The 13466-nt window shown below is 39.9% G+C and overlaps 1 protein-coding gene across 3 annotated transcripts; it reads right to left on the bottom strand.

Annotated features, from left to right (window-relative positions):
* Positions 1–3873: 3873 nt before the first annotated feature.
* ehf (ets homologous factor) lies at positions 3874–12942 on the bottom strand. Of its 3 annotated transcripts, XR_009930489.1 has the most exons (10): positions 12774–12942; positions 9543–9648; positions 8743–9000; positions 7975–8016; positions 7660–7704; positions 7431–7493; positions 6766–6810; positions 6347–6542; positions 5844–6124; positions 3874–4298 (listed from the first exon to the last, which is right to left on the bottom strand). XR_009930489.1 is itself a non-coding variant. In XM_062461951.1 (9 exons), the coding sequence occupies exons 2-9, from the start codon at positions 9637–9639 to the stop codon at positions 6025–6027; spliced, it is 846 nt and encodes a 281-aa protein (XP_062317935.1). In that variant the 5' UTR covers positions 9640–9648; positions 12774–12942; the 3' UTR covers positions 3874–6024. The 3 variants fall into 3 exon arrangements, 2 of the variants coding, with proteins under 2 accessions (XP_062317935.1, XP_062317936.1); XM_062461951.1 differs by having other exon boundaries at positions 3874–6124; XM_062461952.1 differs by having other exon boundaries at positions 3874–6124; positions 7660–7701.
* Between the last annotated feature and the right edge of the window lie 524 nt (positions 12943–13466).

Raw genomic sequence — 13466 nt, 5'->3', positions numbered from 1 at the left:
ATGGAGTATTAGATGGAGCTACTGTGTGTAGCTTACATGATAAGCATAAAATGTGAATTTATCAGTTTAATTCCTCAAATGCATTTGAGCAAAGATGTTTTTATTCATGTATTTATGTAAGACAACTTGTGCATGCATTTGATGATATGATATGATTGTATACTATAATCAGTGTGGATTTCAATACAGTTCTGTATAAATGACATAGCTGCATTAGGCTTATTGCCCCGTCATTGTGTGACAAAGCCTTAGCTGTATTTATTTTAGATTGGTTACACCTGCCAATACATTTTACATTTACATTTAGTCATTTAGCAGACGCTCTTATCCAGAGCGACTTACAGTAAGTACAGGGACATTCTCCCCGAGGCAAGTAGGGTGAAGTGCCTTGCCCAAGGACACAACGTCATTTGGCACAGCCATAAAAAGTTTTGATAAGCAGTGATTGTGCATGCACTCTGAAGAAACATTCCCTGTGTCTGTGCCGTGTGTGGTACAGACACAGACCAACATGGGCACCCTTTATGCGTGTGCTTATCTTATATCACTTCCTTGTCCTTCCCCCAGCATATATCTGATTGCAGAAATGGCCCCTCTTTTAAATAATAACATTTCAGCGCACAGCTCATTCAAATAGAGACATAATCTAATCTAATGTAACACAAGATAATATGTGGCACAGGACATGGACTGTGCACTGTAGCTTAGAGCTGGGGTCCTAGAGAAAGTTAGGATACAGTTTATTTTACTGGAGTCAAATCGATGATTAGTTGTTATTTTCAAAACCAAACATTGCCTAAGGTAGTGTGATTGTTTATGCACGTGCTTGTTTACACTGTGTGTCTGAAAAGGAAAATCCTTTGTTTAGGTGTCTGCTTCACTGCCAGATTAATTACAACCAGTTTGGTTGCATGTACCTCTGCCAACCAACCTCCACTTGTAAGCCAAGTATTTTGCCAGCTAATGTTTTCCAGCACAATCGATACTTGAGCAACCACAGTATAAAGACAGAATGTTCTCTTTGTCAACATATGAGCTGGATGGTAAAACATGGGCAAATACCATAGTGTGATTCAGTGGATAGCAAACCGAATCTCTTGCATTTCTAGATTTTATTTTGTCCTGCATCTGCCTCTGTACCTTCAACTTACTGGATGCACCTGTTTTCTTGTAGCATGTACTGTTCTGTTGCACTGCTGTCTCTTTTGCATTGATCAGACAGTGGTTGGCCACTCCATCATGTTTTTTCTGCACTGCATGGGTTATCCCAGCCTGGACCATTTGCTTAACAGTTATGTTATCTCACTGAGAGTCACATCCTAACACATTTCCCTATGTATCTGACTGAGAGCAACAGCAACATGCACATTGACTAAATCACACCGGACTTTAGCCAATGACACATCAGTACCTCTGATAAGATGGAAAGAATCGTTCATATCTTCAAATTACCGGTGTGCTGTGATAACGTACATACATGTATTCTTCCATCATACGTTATGCTGCTATACCAGGTTGTCAGCTTCCCACCTATAGACGGGGATGAGTCTGATTATAGGTGGGAAGCTGACAACCTGGTGACCTGGTGTAGCCAGAACAACTTGGAGCTCAATGCTCTTAAGACAGTGGAGATGGTTGTGGACTTCAGGAAGAATACAGCCCCACTCACCCCCATCACCCTGTGCGACTCCCCAGTCAACACTGTGGAGTCCTTCCGCTTCCTGGGCACCATCCTCTCCCAGGACCTCAAGTGGGAACTGAACATTAGCTCCCTCACCAAAAAAGCACAACAGAGGATGTACTTCCTACGGCAGCTGAAGAAATTCAACCTGCCAAAGACAATGATGGTGCACTTCTACACAGCCATCATTGAGTCCATCCTCACCTCTTCCATCACCGTCTGGTACGCTGCTGCCACTGCCAAGGACAAGAGCAGACTGCAGCGTATCATCCGCACTGCTGAGAAGGTGATCGGCTGCAATCTGCCTACCCTCGAGGACCTGCACACCTTGAGGACCCTGAGGCGTGCGAGGAAGATTGTGGCCGACCCCTCCCACCCTGGTCACTCCCTGTTCCAGCTACTCCCCTCTGGAAGAAGGCTGCGGTCCATCAGGACCAAAACCTCACGCCATAAGAACAGTTTCTTTCCATCTGCTACTGGCCTCTTCAACAAGGCCAATGACTACCATTGACATTCATTCACTTATTTAACTATTATAAGTCTATCTAATGGCAATTTCAGTATGCATAAGCCACTTTATCTCAGTATCCGATTGCACTATGTTGACCATTCACGCTGCTCATTATTCTTATTTTTATATATATTTCATTTTATATTTAAATTGTTGTATTCTTAGATTGTTTAGTTCTTAGAAATAGTTAAACTTTTGTACTTTTACTTAATTTAAGATCTGTATATGTTTAGTGTTTTGCACCTCCCTGCCACAGTAAATTCCGTGTTTGTATAACATACATGGCGAATAAACCGAATTCTGATTCTGATTCTGATGCATTGGTGCATTTTTATCAGCAACTTCTATTGTATCATGAAGGAACAATATTTCATAAATATTTTTATATGAGGTTGTGACTGCCTTTGGATGGAGATTGCTACTCTTTTTCTTTATAGTGGTCTTTAAATCATTTTATTTCAATACTGTTTTAATACATCTGGTTGGTAATAAGATATGTTACATAAAAACTTCAGTCATACCTGAGTCGAGACAGAAATGAACTAGATAAGGTTGGGTGGACAACCTCGATGATACAAGATTAATACATACATCCCTTGTGGTTAGATAGTTTTTTAATTTGCATTGCATGTCTGTTTCATGTCAGACAGCGATCAAAACTATGTCCCCAAGTATCAGACTTACAGTATATGTAGTCCATGCTGCTACATCATATGTGTTATCTGTTTTTATCTGCCCTCAAGTGACTACAAAGTTATGACAAACTCCTTGAAAACTCATATAACCACGGGCAGTTGCCAACTGGGACCAGATGCTTTCATTTCACATTTTGAAGATACAGCCAGTTTGATATGCAAGCCTTGATGTCCAGGCCTTGATGTTAAAATGAAATGGAGACATTTGTTGGCCGCCTGATTCTTCATTTCCACATCATCACATTCAGAAAAGACACTCGGCTGACCATCATAGGCTTCCCTGGAGTCACAAGGCTGTCATATGAAGGACATTGGTGAGCCAGAGTGAATGAATACTAATAAGTAATTTTACACTATGGGGACACGATGTGGCTGTCCAAAAAAACACCAAACGTGTGGGCGAGCTATCACACATGGAAAAAAAATTGCAAAAAAAAAACATGATGAAGGCAAAGCAGAGGCAGATATTGGGATGAGAATTTGCCTGCAAACACAGGCGTAAGAAATGAGACATTGAGTGACACTACTGTTATCTCCAGTCAACTGAATCATCTGGCCTGAGGTGCCAGCAGTGATACGATGATTGCCACCTCAGACAATTAACTCTTAGGCATTTCATACTATCAGAGATACCTTCACAATGACAAGCACTATCTACGGCTCTGGTTATTGTCTTTAAGCCTGCTTGAAAAAACTGCAATGGTTAGATAACGATTTGGGCGCTGTCCAGCTATGTCTCAGAGACAGCTTCTGCCACCACTGCCAATGTTGACAAATTAGTATTGATTAGGTCCAGCCGAAATCTGCAGCCACAACACAGGTGGAAGGTCCAGCCTAAGTGAGGGCATGGGATGATGAGACTGCATGATTATTTTGGATTTGTAAAAATACCCTAAAAAACATGGCATGACCATTATACAAGTGTTTAGATTGCAAGGAGGGAAGGTTCAAAATGCTTTTGAAGAAAAATAAAACAGTCTTTGTTGAAGCCTGAGAAATACTTTATTATTGAAAACCGACATTTCTATTTACATCTGAGTACTTAGAGTACATATCACTGGTGACAATTGTCATTGAGCTTGCATTTGCAGTTCGACCAAAACAGAGAATATATCCTACAAGAATTGCATCATTTTATAATGAAAGTCCATTTGTAACAGTGGTATACACAAATCAAAAACTAGCTACAGAAATAGACACTAAAACACCAAGACAGGTTTGGAGAAAGACAGATTCCCAAAGAGTGCTTCTCGGTTTTGATATGTACAAATGTAATGTATCCATAAGTGAGTGTCCTCCCTGTTCAAATTGTTCTAATTCCCATTCGATGTAAAAAGGAAACTGAAGAACTATTCAGTGCAAAGAGTTTCACAGCCCGCCGAAGAAAAGGTTATGAAAATGTGAAAATCAACTATAACTAGAGAGGGTACAATTTCTGGGGAAATTGTAGGGTGTGCTTGCTTGCGTCGGTTGCACAGGGGTCCGTTTTTGAATGACATTTTTACAACTGATATTTCTGTATATTTTATATAAAAATGCATACTTATTATTTATAAAGATTACATAGATTTAAAAGCATTTTTTTGTGCTGCTCGTTTACAACTGAAAATACGAGTGAAGTGTAGAATTAAATATGATGTCTTCTCATTTCCCCTGCAAGAGGCAGCCTCATAGCTGAATCAAAACGAATACATTTGGCAGACCGGTGTAAAAATGGACCTAATCTCTATGACTTAAACGTCCTTTTTAAGTTTTCCCTTCTCGTGATATTTTCAGGCATTTAGCCTACTCATATTGCATTCATTCATTAATAAAGAACCCCCTTTGAAGATTATTCTACGACGTTACCCGGCAGTAGAAGATGGAATCGTGATTCAAACAGTACCATCTGCTAACTGAAAATATGCCCCCCAAAACGTAAATAAGCTTGACATTTATTTAGTGGAAAATCGCTCATTCATAAAAAGCTCACTGGTAGCGATCAGTCAGTAACAACGCAAAATGCGATATAGCCCTGTGTGGAGAAGCTGCCCCGGTAAATTCTACCACTACAGTACAGTACTAGACTACTGCTGTGTTGGTCTTGGTAGCGATTGCGTTGGTTGAATTCGATTTAACGTTCCGTTGTACGGTTTAGGCTGAAATTAATTATTTTCATGAACAGATTAACAAAGTTTAGGCTGTGGCAATGAAGTTAAGGTTAGTAGTTAGATAGATTTTTGATTTAAGTAAGGAGAGTGCCGAACATGTTCTGTCGCCGTTTGACTTCCTAAACAGCTGTGTCTCGCGTAGGCTACTGCGTTTCAGTGAGCAACACTGGTTTGAAACCACAGGTAATGATAATTTCACCCACAAATCGTTTACTTGTAATGTAATGTCATAATAAATCCTATAACGAAAATGTATTTGTGAGGAATGTTTATTTTAACGATTGAAAACAGATGCATCATAGACCACTGTAGTATGTGTTGCCCGGGCAACAGAGGCTAATGTCATGATGCTAATACTTCAGTGAAATAGTAGACTACCGTTTCCGAAAGTAGATGTACTTCCTTAATAAAATCAGCTTATATTGTACATTACACGTCACAATTGTGTGTCATATCACAAAGTAAAATTAGTAAATAGTTATCACCCTGGCCTCTTTGCTTGTGGCGTTTCTGCAGCTGCCTTGCAGTAAAGCAGTTAGCTTAGCTATCTCCCAGAAGTTAACAAGCTGCTAAACTAATGTTCTGCTAGAGGTAGTCACGCGAGTTTTCGTGACGAAAACCATGCAACGGAACGTAAATCCCAATAGAAGCAACTCAATGGCTACCAAGACGAAACTTTGGACACCTAGGTTGTGTATGTAGGCCAAATATTGACTGAGTTTTAGGGGGGCAAAAAGAAATAAAAATAATAATAATAATATATATGTGAGAGAACAAAGGTTGTGCCCTTGCCGAAGGCAAAGCACACCCAATTAGAAATAATGTAATCGATGTAAACATATCCTGTAAAGTTTCCCAAAAATACAAAAAAAAACATTTGTAAAACAGCCAAAATATAAAACTTAGACACATTAGATAGATAAAATGCGATCACTTAAATAGTCTTCAGAAGGGGGGTCAAAACGTTGTCCGTGGTCCAAATGTCCTTCACTTCTCTGACTCTCTCCACCCTCGTGCATTCTTTCCAAACTTGTAAACCAGCCTTCGTCCATCTACACGTTCCAGAATTTCTCTCTTGTAGTAATATCTTCCGTGAAGACAAAATCAAGACATTTATTTGCACACGTTACATTTATACATATTTTTCTTCTATAAAACATTTTATTTGCTAAGCTATTAGGCTTCCAAAACAAGGCAGAGTGTGCATTACATGAATTGCACGGATCAGCATGTCTGTGTGTGTGGGTTTGTATTTGCGTGTGTGGGTGTGTGCCTGCCTGCCTGCTTTCCTGCGTGCATACATGCATACCTCATTGCACGGCTCAGCTTCTCATAGGTCATGCTGCTATTGTTCTTCTTCTTGCCCCACAACTGTGCCACTGCCTCTGACTTCAGGAAGCGGAAGACTCCCTCTGTCCGGTCCTCCCACTTTATGAGGCCTTGGTTGCGATCCGGATTCAGTAGAATGTCCCTGATGAACTCCCACAGGTGTGTCCCCCGAGGGTCTGGAGTACCACAGGACACAGAGGAATTGGGTCAGGCAGAACCATTTCCATCTACCACTAAGGCATTCATGTTATCTCCACAACCCTGCCACATAGCTGGTAGTCTCTCTTTTTCCTTGTTTGAGAACATAAACTGAGAAAAACAACACAGTCTCACTGTATAAATATTAGCACATTTGCACTGGGTCTTGATAAATTAATTTGTATAGTAAATGTTACTTACTATGTTTTTTGACTTGATGAGGGCGAATGTAAGCTCTCTTTGTTTCTGAAATCAGATGAATTAAACAGAATTGTACAGTAGTTAGAGCTTCTCTTCACGTCATCAGTTACCTACAAAATGTTCAGTTGTTTTTGCACCTTTACGTATCTAAAACAAAGTATTTACTTATATATGCCTTATGAAATAAAAAAAAACAAGTGCAACTGAACTGTATGAGTCAGTCCTATGTTTGTGTCACTGTGGTATCCATTCCATGTTCACATGAATTTATATTCAGCAACGTTGTGTGGAGCATTAACAAATAGTTGAGTTTGTTCACTTCAACCTTGGTGTTTGCTTATTGGGTCTGAAGTGATGTTGCTCAGTGATAAGAAGCATACAGCACTATATACACCTGGACTGTTCCCAGCCTGCTCCCAACACCATTGCTGAATGTTCTTAGCCCAACGGTAGGAATCTCCCACTATAGCCCTGTACCCTTTGTTTTACCAATGATTCAGTCTCATTGTGGAGAGATTGTAACTATGTTATGTTCTATGGCCACACAGTATGTGAAGCCCTTCATGACATTGCTTGTAAATAGGACAATATAAATACAATACAATTTGATTTGATAACAACGGCATTACTTTTACTTTTTACAGATGTGTGTCTGTGTCTCTTACCAGGGCTGGACGGAGCTGGGGAAGACACCGGTGGAAGAGATTGAAATGGAGAGTCAAAAATATCTAAAGAAAAAAAAGGAAATCATATAATCAGTTTTGTTGATTTCTAAACTGTAACGTATATCAACATATATTCACTAATTCACCTGAATATGTACAGGTACAGACAATTTCTCTCACGTTTTTTATATTTTCAATAGAATAATAGATGATGCTGTGTTTTACCTACCTACAGGCTGATAGTTGGTGTCTGGAAATGGACAAGGAAAATCTACTAGATTAAAAATAGGGATATATTAGATCAGGAGCACTGATCTACTTATAGTACTGATCTTTGTGAAGCGGATTATCTTTTCATTTTGAAGTAAAATGAGTGAAATTTATTTGACTACAGTATCAAGTCAGAAATACATGTGTTAAAAAACATCTTGTTTGGGTGGACCTGATAGTATGTGAAGCTTAGTGGTACTCTATAGTTCACTGAACATATAATCAATGTGCAGTACATGTTATACATGTCAATTAGTGTCTTAGAGTTTCTTACATTCGGTTGTTTTTATCTCGAAGTCCTCGCCGGGGTACTGTGCTGTAGTTGAAAGAAAAAGAAACAAGAAGTAACATGTTAGTGTTTATAAGTATAATACTATGTATGATACATGTGTAATTCTTGCAAGGTGATAACTGTACAAACTGCTGTGAGGTCAAGCTCAACTCATTGAACTCTCTTCCTGATTCCTCCATTGCTGTTCTGCCTGTTTGCCACTTTCACTGAACTGGATATTCCTGTTTCTCTTTCTAACCGTCTGCTCTTCAAAACTGAAATACTGAAGGAAGCAGCAATAAAACATATCCATCTCTTGTTACGGAATCATTTTCTTTGTGCGTTCCCGACAATTTACAGGTGTCCTCCACACATGCATTATTCTCTTCACACATCCAATAATCACACGCACGCACACACGCCCACACACACGCACACACACACACACATGCACACACACACCCACACACACACACACAATCCACTTAGATGAACACCTGAGCTGGAGCTGCCAAATGCTCTACACTGTGACCGATTCCTGTAGAGACCCCTCCTGAGTGAGGAACCACTAAAGCCATGTTCCTTTGGTCAAAGCAGGCCTGCAGGGATCCATATCCATGCCCAATGCAACCCAGAAGCCATGCCACTACCTCTTCTCACCCTCTGTCCTGAACCACCCTCTTCTCTTTAATCAGGATCAGTGCCCCCTCCCCCCCCAAAACCCTCCACACTCGCCTGCCAGCCCCCCCCCTCCCCCCTCTTCCAACCCACCACTCCATTTCAGCTCGTTGACGTTTTGGTAGAGGATGGGCCCCACACTGCCTGCGGCGCGGGTGAAGTCCTGGAAGGTCATGCTGCACAGCTGACGGCCGTCCACGTCAAAGTTCTGGAAGGAGATTCCGGAGGGGTCTATCTGGTGCATGTCCAGCATCTGTTGCAGCCACTCCCACACCTGGTACTTGGACCAGTACTGCGGCTGCGAGTCTGGCGACCACAGGCGAGTGCTGTAAGTGGTCATCGCTGTGGAAACTGGAGAGGTGGGGAGTTCAAGGATGAGAGTGTTTGCATTGTAGATGTTGTATACTGTAGTCTTGGTTTGTTCTGTTTCAGTTAATCAGCAAACCTATAACTAAGTCACCTCATGGCCTTTAATAAGTGAGAACATGTAAACGTCAGTTGTGGGGATTTAGTTAATGATTAAAACAGATTTAGATGGAAGAGGTGTTGATGAACCAAGGCCATCCACTGCAAAGTACAACAACATTCCCTAGGACTGACTGCAGATTAAATTGATAGTCGCCTAAGTGTCTCCTGAAGTGTGGGGGCTGGGGTCAGTCTGATGTGTGGGGGCTGGGGTCAGTCTTATGTGTGGGGGCCGGGGTCAGTCTGATGTGTGGGGGCCGGGGTCAGTCTGATGTGTGGGGGCCGGGGTCAGTCTGATGTGTGGGGGCTGGGGTCAGTCTGATGTGTGGGGGCCGGGGTCAGTCTGATGTGTGGGGGCTGGGGTCAGTCTGATGTGTGGGGGCTGGGGTCAGTCTGATGTGTGGGGGTTGGGGTCATGTGGCTCTCACCGTCTGGATAAGGGTTGGGGCTCCAGGTGGGGGGCAGCTGACTCTCGATGCTGGCAGTGGGAGTGATGCTCATGATGCAGCTAGTTTGACGGACCATGGTCCAGATCTGTGGTGCGAGAAAATAAGCACCAAATGTGATTATTAATAGATTCAGTTAGCAGACGCTTTTATACAAAGTGACGTAGAGGGGGGATTTGAACCTGAGACTTCAGTAAAATAGTCCAGTACCATACCTATTGGTGAATAAATGCCTGAATAACACTGGGATTGGTGTAATGAAGAAACTGACACTGTATATCATGTGTGAAGTGTAGATGATAAGTGTATCTGCAAGCATCTATTATGCTGAAGGTTTCATGATACAGTATACAGCACCGTGTGTCAAATTATCAAGCATGAATGGAAAATAATGATGGAAAGATAATATGGAGTATACAACTGAAATATATCAGATGGAAAAACTATTACTATAAAGTAAATATAAAATATTGAGCAACATTTTATTTTCAAGTCCATAAGCTTAACGTATGGACTTTAAGTGTTGGCAAACTTTTCTATGACTTTGTTATGGCAGTGATTGTAAAAAGAAATATATTGTAGTTTGACCAAAAATACTTTCCAGAGATAATATTTTTTAACATACTTTAGGAACACATAGATTTCCTGTGTCATCAAACCAAATATATAACAAAAGGGGTTGTGTGTGGTGACTGTGTAGGTGTGTGATAGGCCTAGAGTATGACGTTTGCAAATTAAAGGATCAGACCGTCTGATTTGCATCTGACTAGACTAACATAAAGGGATATTTGTTCACGTAGAAGTTCAAACGGTTTTACGTGAGTCACACTTAATGATTTATGAGTTGGAAGCTCTAAGTATTAGTTAGGGTTAGGGTTAGAAATTCAAGCAAGACACTTCTGATTGACAACCCCTGGAACAGCCAAGAACCTGTACTTATCTGTGTTTGGATCAGACTATGTTACTGTGCTGTTATCTTAATCTAACAATGTCTACCATGTCAATGCATTGGCAATACAGTGAGACTTTTATAGTGCAAAGTTCATATAGCAGGCAGAAAGTCACAATCAAATGCAACTACACAAAGAAAAACTCATAATAGTATGTCATTTTTAAGAACAGAACTCATTAATAATGATGAATATATGTTTTGCAATCATATGAATGTGTAACTTATTTTAAACTGTTTTCGAAGGATGGGGTAACAATTATTCTGGAAATAACTGTTGAAACATAATTGGAGTCCTACTATGAAGGTTGCAACAGTACACCAGCTGTCTTCTGTGTTAATGAGACCATATTTCTAACCACAACCAACATTTGTATTTCAATATGTAAATATAAGTTTCCTATTTTAAAGTCTGCATTTGCACAGCACACATTGCAAAGAGATACCAACAGCATAAAACTTAGGATGCATGTTTGTAGCACAGTACCATACTACAGGAATGTTGGAGTGTCATAACATTGGTCGGCAACATTTTCAGTTAAAGGAATGAACTTGTTTCCTTGGGTAAACTGTGACCCACATATGAACTTTTTATTCATCCTTGTCAGACGTACTGTAGCTTTACGGCGCATTGTAAAACGAACATTGCATGATTATACCTATGGTAACTGTAGTACTGCAGTGCACTTTTTATTTTTCTGGTGTAACAGGAAGTAGAAGCAACTGAAAAGGGATCTTCTTTAAGTTTTGTACAAAAGAAATCTGGAATTCAGGAAGTAATAACTTAAGTTTCTAATCGTAATTTATTTCTTCATTTCAGACATCTTCTTCTGCTAAATAATACACCAATTGACAATTATTACTTTAAATATAAACTAATTGGAATTACTAGATCATTATGTGATCAATTCTGAATGGGTATAATTCCAATGGATTTAAGGATGCATGTTTCTCTGTGTGTACAAATTACCCCTCACCACATACTGTTTGTAAACATTGTAAACTGACAGCTACTTCAAGATGAGGAAATGGTGTCTCTAGTTTCTAAGTTTACCTGAGAGAAGCAGTTCCATTTCAGTTGAAGGAAGTGAATGGGTAAATAAACAAATGGGTGTTTATAATTCTTTGTAATAATAGTTTAGGTGATTACTTCCTTATGTTTTTTTTTATTTCCCCAGTATTTGACGGCAAACAGTTAAAATCCTACCTGCCGTTACGGTTCGGTTACTGTTACTGTACCTGTTACTCAAGTCTTGAAACCTGACCACATAGCAATGTATCTAACGATATACCAACATGTTCTGGAATGTTTGGGAAACCAATGAAACACATTGGTCTCTATTGGTCTGGTTATTTCTAGTTTAATCTATAATAATGTAAAAAGAGAATTGATATTAAGGTAGGGGAAAAAGCTACCAGGGCATCACCAACACAATATAAATTTGATTTACACTTTATATCACAAACATTCCACAAACTACATTCCCTACTTCATTAATCAAGTTCTATCTTTTTTGTATACTGCAAAAACAGTATGTGTTAAGCCATGGGACTATTCCATGGGACTTCCATGGGAAAGTGAGCAGGGATGTTGCATCTCATTGCAACCCTGCACTCAAGCACTTTCAAACAGCTGCTTGGTTTGGTTGAAGATGGATGTTCAAATCAAATAACAGCCAATGTTGTGTAATGAATTATGAAATACATCCTTGACACCAACAATTATCTATGAATCATCTTTAAAGGGTATTCCTTCATGATATCTTCCAATGGTTCTGGATAAAAGCCAATAGAACATCATGAATAATAATTTGAAAATATGAATAATATATGGACCATTTGAGTCATTCTGATGCTGAGGTTTAAAAAAGAACCTTGTTGCATGTCGATGTGGTAGAATGTAAGCTTACAGTTTCTTTTAACTACCCTTTCAATGCTACTTCTTTCCCAAAACAGTTCTCTTTTTGAAATCAGTATAATTTTATGAAGGATCTAAATCTATGGCTAAATCTCAGGTTTTGTTTTTTCAGCATAACCACTTGGTTTTGATCAGATTTCCAACATGATAAAAAATACATGTCTGTACAACCTTTTATTCAGTTTGAGCAGTTTCGATAACAGAGTACAACGCAATAAAACATATATCACCTTCCCTCCTCTTTCTGAATAGCCTGGTCTCCCTATGCCATAAACATAAAGCATTCATAGTCCAAACCATGGAACACTTTTGGTTGCCTAGCAATGATTCCAGCATGGCTGCCTACCAGAGCAATGGAATGAGGTCCGCCCGCTTCGGATAGAGGGCCGTTGTCTCTCGATCTCTTCCCTTTTCTCTTTCTCTCCGGTCAAATGACTGCCAGATGTGGTACTCAGAAGACTGTTGTCTGTTCAATAAGCTGTCCTCTTTAGCCTCTCACGTTGTAATGGTGTAGGTGTCAGCACACACACAGTAAGGTGCTGTCCCACAAGTGGGTATTTTATCCTACCAGCTTCCTTGTAGAGCACCTGTTCATTGGCTGCAAGGTTCATGTGAGGCTGGCATATAGGTACATGTCATTGAGTGACTAGAGTGAGTTACTACATGCTTTTAGTTTCTAACTCAATCTCTCTTTCCATCTCACATTTTCTTTTGCAATCTCCCCCATTTTCTTTCTCTCTTTCTTTCTTTCTTTCTTTTTTCCTAGCTCTCTCTCTCAGTCCCTTTTTATGTCTCTAACCACGACCATCTACTGTAGCATCTTCTCATTGAGTCCCCTCAAACAAGCAGAGAAACATTACAAGCCAGTGTAATACATTAGGTACTACATGCCCCATGGTCAGTATGGCGCAATATTTATGCTCAAATTATGGGTTCACTATTTCCATCTCACCTTCATGCTGATAGCCAGAAGCTGACTTTTCTGGATTCAACTTGAAGGAAATTGTGGTTTTCACATGTTGTAACTGCCACATGTTTT

Source organism: Osmerus eperlanus, chromosome 5 (genome assembly GCF_963692335.1).
Source record: "Osmerus eperlanus chromosome 5, fOsmEpe2.1, whole genome shotgun sequence".
Lineage (NCBI taxonomy): Eukaryota > Metazoa > Chordata > Actinopteri > Osmeriformes > Osmeridae > Osmerus > Osmerus eperlanus.
This window is presented reverse-complemented; position numbering and strand designations above follow the sequence as displayed.

Excerpts from the sequence above, each read along its gene's own strand:
- ehf (XM_062461951.1), bottom strand. The coding sequence starts at position 9,639 with ATGGTCCGTCAAACTAGCTGCATCATGAGCATCACTCCCACTGCCAGC. Across the intron at positions 7,494-7,659 it reads CACCAACTATCAGCCTGTAG|ATATTTTTGACTCTCCATTT; the intron begins GTAGGTAAAACA and ends TTTTTTCTTTAG. Across the intron at positions 6,125-6,346 it reads AAGCTGAGCCGTGCAATGAG|ATATTACTACAAGAGAGAAA; the intron begins GTATGCATGTAT and ends TCTTCACGGAAG.